The sequence below is a fragment of the Gossypium hirsutum genome, chromosome D10 (genome assembly GCF_007990345.1).
Source record: "Gossypium hirsutum isolate 1008001.06 chromosome D10, Gossypium_hirsutum_v2.1, whole genome shotgun sequence".
Taxonomy (NCBI): Eukaryota; Viridiplantae; Streptophyta; class Magnoliopsida; order Malvales; family Malvaceae; genus Gossypium; species Gossypium hirsutum.
This window is the reverse complement of record NC_053446.1, coordinates 51,298,980-51,321,100: the sequence shown is the minus strand read 5'-3', so window position 1 is coordinate 51,321,100 and position 22,121 is coordinate 51,298,980. Positions and strand designations below refer to the sequence as shown.

Sequence of the window (22,121 nt, the reverse complement as noted above, 5' to 3'; positions counted from 1 at the left end):
GCTTTATATATCTATGTTATTTAAATATATGGTTTATAAATTATTGAGCTGAATTTTAAGTGGATTTTATATACAAATATGAGATACAACTTCTGTGAATTGAGATTCTTTTGTTAAAGCTCAGTACCAATCGGATTTATTTCCAGTGAAATACTTCAGACTTTATGTCTAGCAGGCTTGATGCTGGTGAAATAATTCAGACTTTAAGTCTAGCAAGCTAAGTGTCGGTGATCTAAATCAGGTTCTAAACCTAGCAGGCTAAGTTCCGGTGATCTGAATCAGGTTATAAACCTAGCAGGCTAAGTGCCGGTGATCTGAATCAGGTTATAAACCTAGCAGGCTAAGTGCCAGTAATCTGAATCAGGCTATAAGCCTAGCAGGCTAAGTGCTGGTGAATATGTTAAATTAAGTGGTTATATGCATTTGATATATAAAAATATATAAATGATTTTGGGTTATATGTAATGGATAAGTATATGAACATTTGTTTATATGTATTTGATGAGCATATAAACGTTTAGATCTTTGTGTTTAGTGAGTAGGTACATATATTGGTTGTTATGAAAATTGTTGAATATACATGTATGCATTCGGCACATGTGGATTAGAAGTATAGATGTGCATTTGGCTCATGTAGTCGATAAGTAAAAATATAAGCTTTTGACATATGTATTTAAAAGATCATAGATATGTATTCGATGAAATGCAAATGATAAGTATATTAGAAATCAGTATATGCAATTAATGGTTATGTCTGTAACTTGATTATAAGCATATAATGTTTATACATATGTTCGTTTATATGTATTTTAGACATGCTATAAACTTACTAAGCTATAAAAGCTTACTTTGATTGTTTTTGTCCATTTGTTTTATAGATAAAAATCAAGCTGCAGACTCGGGGATCGTTAGCGAAGATCATCACTCTATCTACTGTCTCGGTATTAAATCGTTTAAATTTTAACTTATGGCATGTATAGGCTAGATAATATTTTGGGAGTCGTACTTTAATGTACTGTATATATATATAATTAATAGCCATATGAAACTAGCTTATTTTTCTTATGGTTTAACTGAACTGAAATGTTATGTTTTGTTATAAAAGGTTAAAGTAAAATTTATAATTATACTTACTTCATATTTGACTAATTTAACATAGATATAAAATTCTTGAATTCTACTGAATGTCTGTATTAAGTTGCGTTTTATCCAGTAACGCTTCGTAACCTTAATTTATCGACGTATACGGGTTAGGGGTGTTACATTTTTTTTGTATCAGAGCTACGGTTTAGTCGATTCTAGGACTAACGTAGCGTGTATGAGTCTAGCTATACATGCCATAATTTATATTGAGATAGTGTGATGACTTCTGGCATCTAAAAATGTGTTTTCGTATAGTAATGGATCCCGATCGAGTCGTAGCTGATGATGTTGAGAGTATAGCGCCTGCTCCCGTGCAAGGGACAGAGCCGGTAGATTCTAGACCAACTTCGAGTAACCAGGAGGGAGAGGCTAAACAAGCCTTCTACCAAATGATGAACGACTGGTTTACTCAATATATTCGGACTAATCTGGCTGCACAACAACCTCCACCCTCGATTAATCCATCTTCGGTTCCTGTTATACCTCAAGTGAGTGATCTGATGAAATTACTTAAGCCTCCTATTGATAAAATTTGAAAACACGGGGCCGAAGAGTTCAGAGCCACTGATAATGATGATGCTGAGCGAGCTGAATTCTGGCTCGATAATACTATTCAAGTGTTTGATGAGTTATCTTGCACCCCAGATGAGTGCTTGAAATGTGCCATATATTTGCTACGGGACACTGCATAGCACTGGTGGAATACACTAGTATTGGTGGTTCCAAAAGAACTAGTAACCTGGGAATTCTTTCAGACTGAGTTCCATAAGAAATACATCAGTCAGAGATTCATTGACCAGAAACATAAGGAATTTCTTGAATTGAAACAGGGTCGGATGACAGTGACAGAATATGAGCGGAAATTTGTTAGACTCAGCAGATATGCCCGAGAATGTGTTTCGACTGAAGCTATTATATGTAAAAGATTTGAAGATGGGTTGAATGAAGATATTAAACTGTTAGTTGGCATACTTGAGATAAAAGAGTTCGTAGTACTTGTTGAACGAGCTTGTAAAGCCGAGGAGCTCGGGAAAGAGAAGAGAAAAGTTGACTATGAAGCTCCAGATTCTCGTAAAAGATCATTTAGTAAATTGTTCCAGTCGACCTCAAGGAAATTCAGAGAGGATCATAGCCGATCCAAAGCTACTGTAGGGCTTCCTAAACATGATCGAGATCGACCCCCTGTGAGTTCACGAGCTACTTCAGTTGCTAGTGTGGGTAATGTTCGACAAAATAGATCAGAGTGCAAGCATTGTGGTAAGTAAATGGCATCCAGGAGATTGCAGATTTCATGATCGGTCTTACTTTAAGTGTGGATCAAAGGATCATTTTATTCGAGAGTGTCCGATGGTGGCTGAGCAAAATACTGTACAGAGTACCAGACCGAGTAATGTGTCAGTACGAGGTAGACCACCTAGGCATACGAGTAATGTTAGTGGTAGCTAGAGAGGGACAAAGGACATGACAGTTCGATCTGAGGCTCGTGCATCTGCCAGAGCATATGTCATCCGTGCTCGAGAGGAGGCTTCTTCTCCAGATGTTATTACTGGTACTTTCACTCTTTCTGATACTAATGTTATTGCATGGATTGATCCTGGTTCGACTCATTCTTATATGTGTGAGACTTTAGTATTCAGTAAGACTCTGCCTGTTGAGTCTACTGAGTTTGAAATTAAAGTATCAAACCCCCTGGGCCAGTATGTTTTGGTTAACAAAGTGTGCAAGAATTGTCCGTTGATGATTCGAGATTTATGTTTTCCAGCTAATTTGATGTTGTTGCCATTCGACGAGTTTGATATAATTTTGGGTATGGATTGGTTAACTTTGCATGATGCTATAGTAAACTGCAAATGAAAAACTATTGATCTACGGTGTCAGAATGATGAGATTATTTAGATTGAATCTAATGATCTGAATGGTTTACCAGCAATAATATCCTCAATGTTGGCTCAGAAGTATGTGAGAAAAGGTGGTGAAGCTTACCTTGCATTTGTTCTTGATAGTAAAGTGACTGAAAAGAAGATTGAATCAGTACCAATAGTGTGTGAGTATTCAGACGTGTTTCCCGAAGAATTACCAGGTTTGCCACCTATTCGAGAAGTAGAGTTTGGTATTGAGTTAGTACCAGGGACGACTCCAATTTCGATAGCTCCGTACCGTATGGCACCGACCGAATTAAAAGAATTGAAAGTATAGTTGCAAGAGTTGACTGATAAAGGTTTCGCACGACCGAGTTTCTCTCCTTGGGGTGCACCAGTTCTATTTGTGAAAAAGAAAGACGGAACGATGAGAATGTGTATTGATTACCGGCAGCACAATAAGGTGACTATAAAGAATAAATATTCGTTGCCACGTATTGATGATTTGTTTGATCAGCTAAAAGGGGCTTCAGTGTTTTCGAAGATAGATTTGAGATCAAGTTATTATCAATTGCGAGTTAAAGACTCTGATGTGCCAAAGACAGCTTTCCGAACGAGGTATGGACATTATGAGTTCCTGGTTATGCCTTTCGGACTTACTAATGCACCAGCTATTTTCATGGATTTGATGAATCGAATCTTTAGACTGTATCTGGACCAGTTTGTGGTAGTATTTATAGATGATATTTTGATCTACTCTCGTGATGAAACCGAGCATGCCGAACATCTAAGACTTGTGTTACAAACTTTGCAAGATAAACAGTTGTATGCAAAGTTTAGTAAATGTGAGTTCTGGTTACACGGAGTCAGTTTTCTGGGTCATGTTGTGTCAGTATCGGGTATTCGGGTTGATCTGAGTAAAATTTTACCTATACTTGATTGCAAACCTCCAAGAAATGTCTCTGAAGTTCGAAGTTTTCTGGGGCTCGCTGGTTATTATAGACGGTTTGTGAAAGGGTTCTCTATGATTGCAACCCCGATGACAAAGTTACTACAAAAAGACGTTAAGTTTGAGTGGTCAGAAAAGTGCCAGAAAAGTTTTGATCAGTTAAAAGTTCTTTTGACCGAAGCTCCAGTCTTAGTTCAGCCCGAATCGGGTAAAGAGTTTGTTATCTATAGTGATGCATCTTCAAAATGGTTTGGGCTGTGTTTTAATGCAGGAAGGCAAAGTTGTAACCTATGCCTCGAGACAGTTAAAGCCGCATGAAAAGAACTATCAGACGCATGATCTGGAATTGGCCGCTATTGTATTTGCGTTAAAAATATGACGTCACTATCTGTTTGGTGAAAAATGTCATGTTTATTCCGATTACAAAAGCCTGAAATATTTGATGACTCAGAAAGATCTGAATTTGAGACAGCGCCGATGGTTAGAATTGCTGAAAGATTACGAGCTTGTGATTGATTATCATCCGAGAAAGGCTAATGTTGTTGCTGATGCCCTAAGTCGAAAATCACTGTTTGCTTTGCGTGCAATGAACGCGCATATGGCTATCTCTGATGATGGTGCGATAGTAGCTGAGTTGAAAGCAAAACCGTTATTTGTTCAACAGGTTTGTGAAGCTCAGAAAGTCAATAATGATTTAATTGCAAAACGAGCTCAGTGTGACTTAAATGTTGATTCGGAGTTTTTAGTTGATGTTAAGGACTGTTTGAGATTCAGAAATCGATTATGTGTTCCGAAAAATTCAGAGTTAATTCAGATGATTTTGAATGAAGCTCATAATAGTCGATTTTTTGTTCATCTGGGTAGCACGAAAATGTATAACGATCTGAAACAGCACTATTGGTGGGATGGTATGAGACTAGACATTTCTGCCATGGTATGTGATGAGACATTTCTGACTTTGTTTCGAAATGTTTAATATGTTAGCAAGTAAAAGCCGAGCATCAGGTACCTTCTGGGTTGCTTCAGCCGATCATGATACCTAAATGGAAATGGGACAGAGTTACGATGGATTTTGTATCCGGTTTCCTGTTGACACCGAGCAAGAAAGATGCAATTTGGGTTGTTGTTGATAGACTGACAAAATCGACCCACTTTGTTCCAGTTCGTATAGATTATTCACTTGATAAACTTGTTGAATTATATATTTCTCAGATTGTGAGATTGCACGGAGTACCTATTTCTTTTGTTTCGGACAGAGACCCGAGATTCACATCGCGATTTTGGAAAAAATTACAATATGCTTTAGGTACGAAACTACATTTTAGCACAGCTTTTCACCCGCAAATAGATGGTCAATCTGAACGAATCATTTAGATACTTGAGGATATGTTGAGATGATACATTCGCAAGTTTGAAGGTACGTGGGAATGATACTTACCTTTGATTGAATTTGCTTATAATAATAGTTTTCAATCTAGTATCAAAATGGCACCTTACGAGGCTTTGTACGGTCGTAAATGTCGTACACTATTGTATTAGATTGAGCTCAGTGAGAATAAGATACACGGAGTTGATTTGATTAAAGAGACTGAACAGAAAGTGAAAGTGATTTGGGATAGTCTGAAATCAGCATCAGACCGTCAGAAATCTTATGCGGATTTGAAAAGAAAGGATATAGAATTTCAGATCGGGGATAAAGTGTTTTTGAAAGTCTCACCATGGAAGAAAATACTCAGATTTGGTCGTAAAGGCAAATTGAATCCGAGATTCATTGGATCGTATGAGATTATAGAGCGTGTTGGACCGGTTGCTTATAGATTGATGTTACCACCTGAGTTAGAAAAGATTCATAATGTATTCCATGTTTCGATGCTCCGTAGATACCGATCTGATCCTTCACATGTGATTAGTCCAACGGAGATTGAAATTAACTCTGATATGTCATATGAAGAAGAACCGATTAGCATTCTGGCTCGTGGGATCAAAGAATTACGAAATAAGAAAATTCTGTTAGTCAAAGTACTTTGGCATAAACACGGAGTTGAAGAAGCAAATTGGGAGTCGGAAGATATAATGAAAGAATGTTATCCAAACCTATTCACCGGTAAGATTTTCGGGGACGAAAATCCCTAAGTGGGGGAGACTTATAACAACCCGATTTTGACCCTAATCGGAATAGTGGTTTCAGGACCACAAATCTGAGTCAGAAAAATATTTTAATATTTTTTTCTGTGTTTATTATGTGTGAATTTATATGTGTGAAAGTTTCGTAAATTAATTTTATTGTTTGAGTGCTTAATTTGAGAATAGGGCTTAATCGCGTAAAATAAAAATTTAGTGGTTATTTTTATAAGGGCCAAATAGTGGTTGTTCTTTTAATATGAAGGTTTCATGTTGCAATTTTGCCATTGAATTAATGAATGGACGGCACTATGTATATATTATATAGTTTTTATAATAATTATAAAGGTTATAATAATAAATAATATATTATAAAGTTATAATAATAAAAACAAACATAAGTAAAAAGCCATTATCATTTTTTTGTTTCTACTAACCGAATGTAAAAGAAAAGAAAAGGGAAAGAACAAGCTAAGGGTTCGGCCATTTTGAATTTTGATTAAGGTTAGTTCTTTGTTCGGTTTTTGATAATTTTTACGTTTTTGAGATCGTTGCTTTGAATACTTCAAAACCCATGTCTTAATTTTGTGAATTGTTGATGATTTTGAAATGTGCTATTGATGAATGCTTGAACTTTGTGATAGTTGATGATGAAAAATGAAAGAAATGTGATAGATTAACATGTTTTGTCTTTGAATTTTTAGTGAATTTGAGAAATTAAAGCTAAATTGTGAAAATGAATTTTTGAGGGATTAAAATGTGAAATATATGAAATGTGTGGACTTGCATGAAGACAAGGAACATTCGGCCCTAGCTTAGTGTGGGAAAATTTTATGTATTTTATGTTTTGTGCAAAAAGGACTAAATTGCAAAAACTGTAAAATGTCAGGGGCAAAATGGCAATTTTCCCATTTATGTATTTTTGGACTTAATTGAATGTTTTGATGAATAAAAAGGTTAAATTTGATTATGTTTAGATCAAGAAGCGAAGAAAACGAATTTGGATCGGGGGAAACGAAAGTAATTGAATAGTCGATCGTGTCCGTTGATATCCGAGGTAAGTCTATTAGCAATTTAAAAGTTATTAAATCAATATTTATAAATGTATATCGATTGTATACTTGATGAGCTGTAATTAAATGTTTATAATTTGAAGTATAAGTATGAATTTTATATAAGTATTTGATAGTTTCGAATATACAAGTATAATCTTGTATAAGTTCATGAGTTAAATTATAGGTTTAAATTTTATATAAGTAAAGGTGAGATTCGGATAGGCATATATATATATGAAAATCTCTTGTAATGAAATTAGGTATGAAAATATACATGTATATGATAGATTCAAAATATATGTAATAGCATGAATAAACTTTGAATTTAGATAAATGTATGAATATGTATATATTTATATTTATAATTATATACATAATGATCGAATATATATACATATGTGTATATATATATATTTTAATTTAGTGGAAGTATGAATGTTGTATATGTATAAATTCTTGGTTTTAATCCAAGGTAAGTATGATTTATACATATATATGTATATTAGGTTCGAATATATGTATATATATATGTATAAACTCTTAGATTTGATTAAGATATGTAAATTATATTTATATATGTGAGTTGGTAATTATATATATATGTTATATTCAAATGATCAGGTATACATACATGTATATGATTTTATAGAGAAATTAGGTATGACAATTATACCAGGTTACATGAGGTTCGGTTATGCTAATATACAAGTATATATTCTTGTAATGAATTATGTATGTTTATTCATGTAAAGTTCTTGAATAGCATTGAAAGTATGAAATTATTAGTTGGATTATTAAAAGATGATCGAATATATGATATTAGTAGTAGGTTAATGCATTAAGTTATATAGAGAGAGAGAGAGGTTTGGATGTATAATTAAATTATTGAGCTGGAATTGATGTTTGAGCTTTATATATCTATGTTATTTAAATATATGGTTTATAAATTATTGAGCTGAATTTTAAGTGGATTTTATATACAAATATGAGATACAACTTCTGTGAATTGAGATTCTTTTGTTAAAGCTCAGTACCAACCGGATTTATTGCCAGTGAAATACTTCAGACTTTATGTCTAGTAGGCTTGATGCTGGTGAAATAATTTGGACTTTAAGTCTAGCAGGCTAAGTGTCGGTGATCTAAATCAGGTTCTAAACCTAGCAGGCTAAGTGCCGGTGATCTGAATCAGGTTATAAACCTAGCAGGCTAAGTGCCGGTGATCTGAATCTAGTTATAAACCTAGTAGGCTAAGTGCCGGTGATCTGAATCAGGTTATAAACCTAGCAGGCTAAGTGCCAGTGATCTGAATCAGGCTATAAGCCTAGCAGGCTAAGTGCTGGTGAATATGTTAAATTAAGTGGTTATATGCATTTGATATATAAAAATATATAAATGATTTTGGGTTATATGTAATGGGTAAGTATATGAACATTTGTTTATATGTATTTGATGAGCATATAAACGTTTGGATCTTTGTGTTTAGTGAGTAGGTACATATATTGGTTGTTATGAAAATTGTTGAATATACATGTATGCATTCGGCACATGAGGATTAGAAGTATAGATGTGCATTTGGCTCATGTAGTCGATAAGTAAAAATATAAGCTTTTGACATATGTATTTAAAAGATCATAGATATGTAATCGATGAAATGCAAATGATAAGTATATTAGAAATCAGTATATGCAATTAATGGTTATGTCTGTAACTTGATTATAAGCATATAATGTTTATACATATGTTCGTTTATATGTATTTTAGACATGCTATAAACTTACTAAGCTAGAAAAGCTTACTTTGATTGTTTTTGTCCATTTGTTTTATAGATAAAAACCAAGCTGCAGACTCGGGAATCGTTAGCGAAGATCATCACTCTATCTACTGTCTCGGTATTAAATCATTTAAATTTTAACTTATGGCATGTATAGGGTAGATAATATTTTGGGAGTAGTACTTTAATGTACTGTATATATAATTAATACCCATATGAAACTAGCTTATTTTTCTTATGGTTTAACTGAACTGAAATGTTATGTTTTGTTATAAAAGGTTAAAGTAAAATTTATAATTATACTTACTTCATATTTGACTAATTTAACATAGATGTAAAATTCTTGAATTCTACTGAATGTCTGTATTAAGTTGCGTTTTATCCGGTAACGCTTCGTAACCCTAATTTATCGACGTATACGGGTTAGGGGTGTTACACATACTTCAAATTTCTACTTAACACAACAACATTGCAAGCACGTCAAACTTTATCACATATGTGTTGAAGACTATTACAAAACATTCACCAATTTTCCTATTACATGTCATATAAGCCAAAGTTTGTTTACAAAATCTACCAAGGACCCTCAGATAGTGTGATTCTTCAAGTTGATCTGATCGCTTGACTATCCACAAAACGTAATCTACAAGGAAGCAAAACAAGAATACAAGTAAGCTTTTATAAAGCTTAGTAAGTTCAATGGTTAAAATGATAAACCTTACCGAATAACATAATAAATCAAATAATAAGATTACTAAACTGAGGTCCTGTCAACCACAGTTCACATGTAATAGCCCGGTTTAGACCCTAGTCGGACAGTGGTTTCAGGACCACAAATCCTAGTAAGAAAAATATTTTAATATTATTTTCCGTACTTATAGTATGTGAATTGATATGTGTGAAAATTTCGTGTGAAAATTTTATCGTTTGTGTGCTCGATTCTATAAAGAGGACTAAATCACGTAAAGTGCAAAACTTGAGTTATATAAGTTAAATGCACTAAATGGCTATAGAACCTTAATATAAGAGTACTTAGGTGGTAATTATATCATTTTTGTGTTAGTGGACATTTATGAGTTTGGTTTTATATAAATTATTAAAGTTTTTAAAGGGTGTAAAGGTAAATAGGTAATTAAGGTTATTATTAATAAAAAATCAAATGTAACACCCCTAACCCGTGTCCGTCGTCGGACTAGGGTTACGAGGTATTACCGTATAAGACACAGTTCAGTACGGTCATTTATCACCATTCATGCATCAAAGAATAACGATTCTTTTATAACATTATCAAATTCGAATATTCATAATTCACTTATACTAAATTTGATTACATGAATCATAAAGCCAATCCAAATCAGTTGTACTTTACTAATCATGAATCACAAATAGGCATACTTCAAAATTCAACCAGTTCAATTCGGTTACCAATTCTAAATTTTGAATCAAACTAACATACATCAAAACTCAATTGAACATGTTCCATAATTATCAAATTCGAACTAAAATTTTATACATCAAAGCCATGTTCACATACTTAATAATTAAATTATATTCAACCATATATCCTTACTTTTCATATACAGAAAATATATCAGTACATAATTTCATTAGCTAAATATAAAACGTTTCATTTTATAATCTTTATACATGTGCAAGTTAAACCAATTTGGCCATATCTCATGGCTTAATATTCATTTGCACATAAATCATTAAGTAACTATCTAACATAACCAACTATACTTTTAACATTATCCTACCATGAGCATAACACCTTAAAAACCAAAAATCATTTCTAAATACGCTTACCAAATCATAGCATTTTAAACATAATAACATTATGAGCATTTTACCAAATCAAATTGAACCACTTTTGAACACCATGTCAAGTCATACCGTATCTAATTCACAAGCTAAATATTATATTCAACCATACACATGAACCACATACCAAAGCCGAATTTACTACCACATATATACATCATTTTACCTTATTACCAAGCCAAATTAGATCACTTTTCATGCTTTCAAAAAAAAAACTAACTAACAAGCCAAATAAACATCCCAATTATATATACTAATAACATACTTTTAGAAAAGATTCAAATTCTAGCCATATATATATATACACAAACTTTAACATTATAACCGAATACCACACAAGTATTAATATCAAGATTAAGTCATTTTCGCATGGCTAAATATATATACACTTCATGACTAAACAAGACAAGTGCTAGCCTATACATGCCATATGTACAAAGTTTCGAGCTTTCAAAATACCGAGATAAAAATCGATAGTGTGACGGACTTCCTTGACAATCCCCGAGCTCGTAACTAACCTATCAAAATCTATAAAACAAAGAATGAACAAACACACAGTAAGCTTAAATAGCTTAGTAAGTTGTAAGCAAATAGTTTTCAAATAACACAAATAAACTGTACAAGTAGACCGAATTCTACTAATCTTGTACACATACATATATACTCATATTTAAATGATTAAATCATCTTTTCATGTTATAACTAATACTTACCTTTACTTTCGATTTCGTATAACTCAAACATACCTGAATTTCTTAATTCAAATTCACATTCGGTTTTGCCATAAATATCCCGTTATACCACTCAGATTCAAAGAAAAGATACTCGAACGGCTCAAAAGCTCGTACAATGCCAACGGCCCAGACGTGGTCTTACATGTAATCAAATAACGATACCACTGTCCCAGACAGGGTCTTACACATAATCATATACGACGCCAATGTCTCAGGCATGGTCTTACATGTAAATTTCAAATCGATGCCAACGTCCCAAACGTGGTCTTACACGATATCACAATTCAACCTTCTTGTGGTTCGTATGACTTTCGGGTGCCGTAATTTGATTGAATCAAACTCGTAATTAATTATCTTATGTTAAATACAATTCGGCTTTGTATAACCATACACGACTCAAGATCGGCAATATATAATCATACACGAATTAAATTCAGCATCTCATATTCATAAATAATTCGCTATCGACAATATATAACCAAGTACGAATTAATTTCATCAAGGTAAAACATTTATATTTAATTTCAAAAACATTTATTTACTTACGAACTTACCTCATATTCTGATGAACAGATCAGATCAATTACTCGTCAACCTTCGATTTCCCCCGATCTAAATCCATTTTTTTTCTTACTTGATCTATATATTATCAAAAATCAGCTTATTTAATCAACTATTTATTCAATTTAGTCCAAAACACACATTAGGGCTATTTTACACATTTGCCCCTAAACTTTCACATTTTTACAATTTAGTCCCTATTTCAAAACAATACAAAATACACATAATTTTAACCCATCCATGCTTAGCCGAATTCATTAAGGGTCCCTAGCAGCCAAAAACTTACATTTATTCCATTTTACAACCACCTAATTTACACATTTCACAATTAAATCCCTAATTTGCATTTTCATCAAAAATCACTTTATAAAACATGATAATCTAACATCAAATACTTATTTTTCATCATCAAACAACAAAAAAATCAAGCTATCATCAATGGAAACTCACAAATTCATCAACCAATCCAAAAATTAAGGCATGGGCTAGCTAGAATACGAAGCAATGCTCTCAAAAACGTAAAAATCATCAAAAACCGAGCTCAAAACATACCTCAATCAAGAATATAAAGGGTCGAACCCTAAAATGCTTCAAATTGTTTTTCTTATTTTTAGTTTCGGTGAGAAAGAAGATGAATGAAATAAAAAATGACTTTTTTATTAATAATAACCTTAATTACCTATTTACCTTTATACCCTTTAAAAACTTTAATAATTTCTATAAAACCAAACTCATAAATGTCCACTAACACAAAAATGATATAATTACCACCTAAGTACTCTTATATTAAGGTTCTATAGTCATTTAGTGCATTTAACTTATAGAACTCAAGTTTTGCACTTTACGCGATTTAGTCCTTTTTATAGAATCGAGCACACAAACAATAAAATTTTCACATAAAATTTTCACACATATCAATTCACATACTATAAGCACAAAAAATAATATTAAAATATTTTTTTGACTCGAATTTGTGGTCCCGAAACCACTATCTGACTAGGGTCTAAACCGGGCTGATGAACGATATACGGATACGAGTACATGGTTAACCATCTGAAAATACACCAACTGCTCAAATGAACTAATCCAACCGAGAACACACCTCGACATTAAGTGCTTAGCCCGTAGGCTAACGTCCGCTTTCAGTAACACACCAGAAAACACTATAATATAACACGATAGTGCACAACGAATGTAGGGCCTCGGTATATTCAGTGAACAAGCGATATACAAGAATCATCATCACCCCTCAAACTTATCTCGTACCGCACGCAAAAATAACCTATTGGCATGCCAATCATACTCTATCTTACGTTCATTTGGCTCAGGAGATATCAACAGTAATCAGTGCTTTAACAATCTATTAATTCAATTCTCTTTATATGATATCAATACATTAACCAGCAATCAACATAATAAGTTTAATCATATACATATAACATATTAGAATTAACCGAACGAACTTACCAGACTAAACTGTAGTAATAACGAAAGTACAGGGGCTATTCTGCAACTTTCTCTTTTCCTCGATTTTTAACTCATTCTTGATTTAGAATAATAATTCCATTCAATTAACCAATACCAACAGCAAAATTAACTCATTTTATGCTAATAAGTCCTTTTATACATTTTTACAAAATTACCCCCAATATTTTACCTTTTATGCAATTTAGTCCCTAGGTCCAAAACTTGCAATTTAACCATTTCTAACCAACTAAGTTCAGACGAATTATTTAATACTTCCCTATAGCCCATATTTATTGTTATCTCACATTAAGTCCTTGTAATTTTATCACTTTAACATTTTAGTCCTTAAACATTAAAACTACTAAAAGTTACTTTACGAAATAGTTCTATTTAACAATCAAGCTTAATAATATTCCATAAAATTTCAAAAACATACTGAACTCATCAATGGCATAACCCACAACATTTAACAATTTTACCAATTAATCCCCGGGTTAGCTAAATTAAGCTAATATGAGCTCAAAAACATAAAAATTACTAAAAGCGGGCAAGGTTTACCTACCAAATCAAAGAACCCTAGCTTGGCCGAAATTGTTCTCTCCCTTGCTATGATGTTTCGGCTAAAGATGGTAAGTTGGAGAAGATGATACCTTTTAATTTTTTTTATATTTTATTTTACTTAATTGAGTTGTCAATTTACTAAATTAACCTTTAAATTTCTAATTAAATTTCAACTTCAACTCACCTGAACCGTCCACTATCTTAACTAATGGTATAATTACCATTTAAGGAGGGTTTAATTTCACAATTGGCTCTTCAATTATTTTAAATTTTTAGCAAAACAAACTTAATTCCAATTTAACCCTAAACTAATTAGGACTTAACAAGAAAATAGCCCAAAAGCTATTGAATGAATCATTTTTGACCATGGTTTAATCATCATTTTGGTCCCTTTACTATTTTAAAACTATAGCTATTAACTTTTACCTTTTTTACTATTTAATCCTATTTAATTAATTAACTATCTAAACAATAAAAAATTTTAACCAAAATTTAATACAAACCTAATGACTTAATAAATATTAAATAATTAATATTTACGGACTGACACATCGAAATTGTGATTCGAAAATTATTGTTTCCGACACCACTAAAAAATGGACTGTTACAAAATAAGTATGCAATATCCCAGACTTTGTGTGTAGAGAAATTATTTTAAAAGGAGGCTGTATAAGGAAACATTGTGTAGTAAATTTATTGAGTAGGCGTAAAATACAAATGTACTCGATCAACTAAAGATATGAAACTTTTTTTAGATTTTAACTAACACTAAGATATTATTATATTAAATCTTATTTGGAATATTGGTAAGAAATCACTCATTGGAATATAGATAAGGGTTTCAGACGATAATCCCGGTTTAACCCGAATGGGCAGTGGGCCGATAATCTTAGTGGGCTTTAAAAGACGTCAAATTAAAAATTAATATTTTAAAAGGAAAATATAAAAGCCCTAAAAATATTAATCTTCGTTAAGTCCGTATTTTGGCGTCTGAACTCTGAACTGAGAGAAAAAAACAAAGCCAGCCAGATTAAAGCCAAGTAATTTCTTCTTGGATTTATTGTCAACTTTTCTCTTTTTTTCAAAACCTTTTTTGTCTGAAGGTTTTTTTTTTCTTTCAAGTTCTGGTATTCAGGATTGTTATTCGATTCGATAAGTTAAGAGTAAATGGAGGACTGGGGTAACTATTTTTTCTCAAATTCGATTACTTATTTATTCTTCTAGTGTTCAAATTTTCTTTTGTATGTTTTATTGTGTACGAACTTGCATGCGGAGGCTTTATTTTGATTAGTTTGATTATTGTATGCTTTTTCTTTCGTTTTTTATGGGGTTGAGGTTTCTCAAAGCTGATTGCCTTGAGTAAGGGTTTATTGGGGAATCGGTTGTAGTGTTGCATGGTGGAAAGGATTAGATTACAGAGAAAACTGAGTGGGTTTTCTTTTTTCAAGCGTAAGCTTAGCGATTCCAGCAACATGTTGAGAAGCTAGACCGAGCTTTAATTTTAGTGATTCACAAGTGCTTGTTCTCAAATTGAGCTCAAGCCATTGGCTGACGGTTGGCCCATTCTTACCTAGGAGGTTTAAAGTGCAAAGTGTTCCACACTACCTTAAAGCAGCTTCAGTTTAATATACCTTTCATCTGCAAGTTGTTAATTAGTACTAGAACTATGATATATTTTAGTAATTCCAGATCATTAATTGAAGAACCTATCATACAATGTCCTTTTTATTTTGATCTGCTGCTTGTCCTCTTTTTTATTTTTTTTTCCCACTCATGAATGTTATTGTTGCAGAGGATGAGATTCCACCTATCCCTGCAAAGAAGCTGCCTAAAAGCAAATGGGATGATGAAGATGTTGATGATACTGATGTTAAGGAATCATGGGAGGATGAGGATGAAGATGAACCTTCTCAGGTATGATGACTTCCTTATTACTAGGTATTAGTTCAGTTTAATAGTATTTACTGCAAGGGCTTTTTTCTGAATATCATTAGTTCTGTTGTCTTAAAATCTATATGATGCAAAATAACAAGTTTCTACCACCTAAGCATAGGCCAGAAGATCTGGTTACAAGTGTCTATTGTTAATATATTGGTCTGCTAATGTAATTTTGAAAGTTATAAGCTCTTTTTGATGACAAGCTATATTCTAAATTTGGTTTTCATGAATGTATCTCAGAGATTGTTGGATGTATACATATTATGATAAATACTGTAGTAGGATCTGGTCTTAAGTTACCAACCAAAATTGAATTTTGGATTTGATGTTGTAAATTTTGTTAAGATGAACATCAATCATTTCTTAATCTTGTAAGAATTCCTTCTCGTGGCTCATTATTGTCCTGTCTGCATCAGTCTAGTAATCTGATTGATGATGTAGAGTGATAGGATTTGTCACATTGTTGAACTTGAATCCTTGAACTGCTTGATGACGTTCAGTTTCATTCCATCAAAGATCCTTGATATCATGTTGCTTTGTGTTTCGTTTCTTCTAGCTAGCCTAGCTGGATGGATATATAGATTAAAAGAATCACACAAGTAAAGTTTAAAATTTTCACATAAAGGAACGACCCAGGTCTTGATCTATGTATAGAAGATTTCCTGGGGTGATGGAGTGACTGTAACGTGAATGAATTATCATCTCTCTTCCCTTGGTCAGTGAACTGTCAATTATATCATGAACAAGTCTCAAAATCAGTTAGTCTATCAATCTGCAGTTGAATATTCAAGTATTGTGCGAGTAGTGTCTGTTTTGGTGGGCACTGGGCATACAACAGGCTTGGTGCACATGATCAGTCTAGGAAGATCTTAAGACTAACTAGAGAAACAAGGCAACCAGTTCTATTGAAAGAGAGGGTGCAATGGCCAATGGGCATCAAATATTCGATTCTATTTCTTGCCTGTTGCAATGTGTGATAATAAAATTCTTTTTGTTGTTTGGATTTGATAAGACAGGAATGGTATTTTCTTGATCTACCTGAAAATATTGAAATAAAAAAGAACGAACTTGAACAAAAGGATACTGCCTTCAATGCTTACCATTTGGAGCTAGAACAAAGTAGATGAGAGTGTTTCCTAGGGTATTAGTCTGCTAAACATATATGCTTCTGAGTACTTTCATATCAATTTCTAGGAGGCTAATTTGAGTGTCACCTTCAACATGGTTGATTACCTTTCCCTTTGAATAAACTAAAGGAGAAAGAGTACAAACTACATTAACGTGAACATAGACAGTACTTGAGTGTTTTTGTGGAAGACATTTGTTTTGTTCTCATTAGCAAAAAATTCTTGTTACACATCTAAGTTGTTACATAGCTGTTTTCTATGGTCATTCAATGCAAAAAATGTTACTATAGACTAGTTATTTGTGTTGAATACCTGATGATAGAGCAAAACTATTTGCTTATGCTCATGTGTTGTTTCTTAATTGTTACCAGCAACCTGTAGCAAAAGCTCCTGAAGAGAAGGCCCCTAAGAAGCCTGCATCAAAAGCTACTGAAAAGAAAGGGAAATCTATTGAAGTAGCTAAACAAGAGCCCCTTGATCCTGTGGCTGAGAAACTTTGCCAACAAAGGTAGAATTTAGTATTTAGCACTTTTAGCTTCTGGAGTGATGACACTGAGAAACTTCCTCAGTCAAATTACGGTGGATGTTACTGCATTTAAGCTTTGCTAGAACTAGGCTCATCTAAGTTAAGAGATAATGCTTTTTGACTCCTTTAAGCATTCAATGTTGATTTTCTCCGCTGATCTGCATACTTGGGTGTCAAAATTTGAGGCACTCGCTTTACTCTGTATAAGTCTCGAAAGTTGATTTCTTATATTTGATGATTTACTCTGGCATTTTCTATATCACAGGCTTGTGGAGGAAGCTGATTACAAGTCCACTGCCGAACTTTTTGCCAAGAAAGGCGATGAAAAGACTCTTGATAATTTTATTCCCAAATCTGAAAGTGACTTTTTAGAATATGCCGAACTTATTTCTCATAAGCTTCTCCCATATGAGGTGAGTTTAATTATCTTTCTTTTCCTGTCTTGGTTCTGTAGTGATGAAGTTCTTAAGTTGCCCAAATACATCCTTTTGATGCAGAAAAGTTTCCATTATATTGCACTCCTCAAGGCAGTGATTAGATTATCAGTGACTTCTTTGAAAGCAGCTGATACGAAAGATATAGCATCTTCAATCGCAGCAATTGCAAATGAAAAGCTAAAAGCGGAGAAAGAAACCACAAGTAAAAAGAAGACAGGTAACACGTGTAGCTCCTTTTCCCATTTTTGTGTTTCACATTGTATACTTGGTCAAGATAGAAACTAAAAATACATGGTGGTTCACTATTTCACCTAATTAAAAATACATGGTGATTCACTATTTCACTTAATTGATGATTTTAAATCAATCGTGGGTAGAAAATGGCATTGAGTAGAATTAGTTACATGTGTAATTGCTCATTATACTTGGGTTAAAATATGCTCCAAGTCCTTGTACTTCTCGTGCATTTGGAATTTAGTCTATCTACTTTTATTTTCAAGAATTTAGTCCCTCTACTTTTCAAATTTCAAAGTTTAGGTCCATCAAATAACATCATTAAAATTCTTCTATTAAATTCACCGGTGTGACATTTTAAAATAAACAAGTACTGACTTGGTACCCATGTAACAAGAAAAATAATGCTGTAATGAACTTGAATCTAAAAGAAGAATTTTAATGGTATTAACGATTGGATCTACATTTTTAAATCCAAAAAGTATAGGGACCTAAAGCATATTTCAACCTTATATTTGTAGTGAGCATCATATTCACATATTTTTAAAGTAGCAAATTTATTATATTGTTCAATTTCCTCCACATGATGACAAATCACTCCAATTCTGCAGAAAGGATGTTCTAGAAATTTATAGGGGCTAAGGGTGAGTTTGGATGGGCGGTGCGTTTACTTGCGGTTAGTGTAAATACAGCGGTGGCGGTGAGATTAGATACTGTAGCATACTATAACGTGAGACAAAAAGTAAGCTAAACGCACCGCACCGCACCTAATCGCCCATCCAAACCCACCCTAAGTCTGTAAATCTCTGTTCCTTGGAATCCTTAGCCTAGGGCAGTTAGGCGCTTAGGCTTGACCTCTGATGGTTCCTCTTATAACCTTGGATTTCTATGGGAGAGCATATAGATCTTTATCTTCTTATATGTAGTTTCCACTTTGTTTCAGAATACAACTTACTGGAACCTTTGTAATACTCTAACTGCTTATTTGACAATTTCTTTTAGGTGGCAAGAAAAAGCAGCTCCATGTTGATAAACCAGATGATGATTTGGTTGTTAATGCATATGATGATATAGACGAGTATGACTTTATGTGATTCATTTTGGGGCATATACCACCTTGTTCTAGTGTTTGCATAGGGGTCCTGTGTTTTACTGCAGCAGCGATGTAGAGGCAGTTCCGACGGCTCTTTTTTTTTTTGTCTTCCAATTCATGGGGAAATTTAGTTGTCTGGTGAAAACATCCATAATATGGAGGATATTATTGTTACATGAACCAGCAAAAGTCTTCTAGATGGTTTTGGGCAGTTTTGGTGTTTTTTACCTAAAAAATATTCATATGATGTTTTGGCAAAAGGTTGAGAAGTGTTTTCATTGTAAGAATATACAATTAACCCTATTTGTTTGTGCATTATAAGAACCAGTTGTTTCACATGATTTTAATAAGATTGTTTCTAGTATACAAGCATGGAAGAACTTATAATACTGAGGTTAAACTCTGCTATTAGACCCTATACTTTGTGTAAATTGTGGATTTAGTATTTGTACTTTATCAATTTTAGTTCTTGTACTTTTAAAATTTTAATTTTGATCCAATAGTAACAGTTTAATCTATATGGTTAAATTATGTCATTAATCTTGTATTATGCGTAAAGTTATAGACTTAGTCTATGTTCATCAATTGGATCATTTTTAGTGATTATATATTTTAAATTTTAAATTTTGTTTTAATGCAAATGGTAATTTTTTTGTGAATAATATGTAAAAATAATAAATAGTTATAGTATTATAATTGTTGACACCATTTTTTGGATGGAAAACGGGGTCGACTTGGGTCTTGGAAAATGAAAACGAAAATGGGAGTCGCCACCGATCCTTTTTGATGAGGTGTGATCGGATCACCTCAAAAAGTGATTGTTTTTAATAAACGATTTAATTTTATTAAAACAACAAGTTTGGTCCACGAAATTTAGAAAAACGGGTTCGGGAGTCGATTACGCACGAGGAAGGATTAGCACCCTTGATACGCCCAAAATTGGTACCTAGTTGATTACTTAATGTCTTAGTGTCGAAAAATTGAAAACTTTAAAGAAATTTAAAATAGGATCCTAAAAAAAACTCGAATGGCATGGATTAAAATTCAAGAGGATATTTGGCAATTTGGTTGAACGAGAAAAATCGACACCCAGCACCTTAGGGCATGTTTTCTCGAATTTCCTAAATGCAAAATATTGCCTTATTTTAAAATTTTTAAAAGGATATTAAGCCATTTGATTGAATGAGAAAAAACGACACCCAGCACCTTAGGGCATGTTTTTTCGAATTTCCAAACGCAAAACATTGCCTTATTTTAAAAAAAATTTAAAAGGTTATTAAGCCATTTGGTTGAACGAGAAAAACCGACACCCAGCACCTTAGGGCATGTTTTCTCGAATTTCCAAAGGCTAAATATTGCCTCATTTAGAAAATTTTTCCTTTTTTGAAGTATGGCGTTAATATGCATAATGGAATAATAAATATAATAATGTGCATAAAAATAATGAGTAAAAAAACGAATAATAAAATAAATCAGTCATAGCAAATAAATAAATAAACTAAAGTAAATAAAAAAGAACACATAAATAAATACATAAATGAACATAAAAAACAATAAAGAAAAATAGATAAAAATTATAAAATATGGACATGTGTATGTACATATAAGGGAACTATATATATATATGTATATACATAAAATTATGAAAATATGAAAAATATATATGTATTGTAAAATTATTGAATATGAAAGTACATGCTTACATGCGCATGTGTATATATATATATAAACTATATAAAATATATTAGTATGTATGTACATATATTTGTAAAAATAAAAAAGATTTATGTATGTATATATATTATAAAACATACGCTATGTATATATAACAAGATTTAAAAATATATATAGATGAAGAAATAATAATAATAATAACTAATAATAACAACAATAATAATAAAAGATGATAATATATTAAAAATAATGAAGAAAATAATAAAAATGCTAAAAAAGGGGTTAAATCGAAATAAAAGCAAACAATTCGGGACGAAATCGAAATAAATAAAAAAAGGATTGATTTGAATGTGCGAATAACATAGAGGGGCTGGAAGGGAAAATTTCCCTTCTCCTCTAAAACGCACAGCTTCATTGAGGACCAAATCGAAAGAAAAATGAAATTTTGTGGCAAAATTGAAAAATAAAAACAAAATAGAACCCAATCGTAAACAGCCTCAAAAGCGGGAGGACCAGGAGCGCAAATAACCCCTTTTGTCCAGAAACACGCCGATCCTTGGCGGTTCGAGTCGGGTCGGTCCAATCCATGTCAAAACGACGTCGTTTTAAGGCTTTCTGAACTCCTCCAAAACGGTGCCGTTTTAAAATCCTATATAAATAATTTTTTTCCTTAAAATTTCATTTTCTCCCTTTTCTTTAGAAAAAAACCCAAAATTCTCTCAAACCCTCTCCTTATTTTTCAGACGCCGGCCAGAGACCCGGCGAGGAGAGCTGCCGCCGTGCCTCCGCGCCAGCCACCGTACACGGTGGCCGGAAAATTCAAAAGAAGGTATTTTTTTTGCCCTTTTTTTTATATGTTGTATGTTATATATACAGTTTTTTTAAAAAAATAAAATAAACCAAAATCAAATACAAATAGTTTCAAAAAAAATAAAGAGAAAAGAAATAAAAACAGAAAAGGAAAATAGATATACCGAAAAAGGGTTTTGAATCTGCTTTCTTTTTTTATTTCTTTTTAAAACGTGAAAAGAGAGAGAGTTACAAGCATTA

General features: G+C 32.7%; 1 protein-coding gene across 2 annotated transcripts; it reads left to right on the top strand.

The window, feature by feature from the left end:
• The first annotated feature begins 15,011 nt into the window (after window positions 1–15,011).
• Window positions 15,012–19,761, top strand: LOC121222263 (eukaryotic translation initiation factor 3 subunit J). Of its 2 annotated transcripts, XM_041102522.1 has the most exons (7): window positions 15,015–15,082; window positions 15,165–15,222; window positions 15,835–15,956; window positions 17,479–17,615; window positions 17,899–18,046; window positions 18,131–18,287; window positions 19,307–19,761. In XM_041102522.1, the coding sequence occupies exons 2-7, from the start codon at window positions 15,210–15,212 to the stop codon at window positions 19,396–19,398; spliced, it is 669 nt and encodes a 222-aa protein (XP_040958456.1). In that variant the 5' UTR covers window positions 15,015–15,082; window positions 15,165–15,209; the 3' UTR covers window positions 19,399–19,761. The 2 variants fall into 2 exon arrangements, with proteins under 2 accessions (XP_040958457.1, XP_040958456.1); XM_041102523.1 differs by having other exon boundaries at window positions 15,012–15,222.
• The last annotated feature ends 2,360 nt before the right edge of the window (window positions 19,762–22,121 follow it).

Bases quoted from the DNA above. Each gene is read 5' to 3' on its own strand.
- LOC121222263 (XM_041102523.1), top strand. The intron at 17,616-17,898 runs GTAGAATTTAGT...TCTATATCACAG, and splicing joins GAGAAACTTTGCCAACAAAG to GCTTGTGGAGGAAGCTGATT. The intron at 18,288-19,306 runs GTAACACGTGTA...AATTTCTTTTAG, and splicing joins CACAAGTAAAAAGAAGACAG to GTGGCAAGAAAAAGCAGCTC.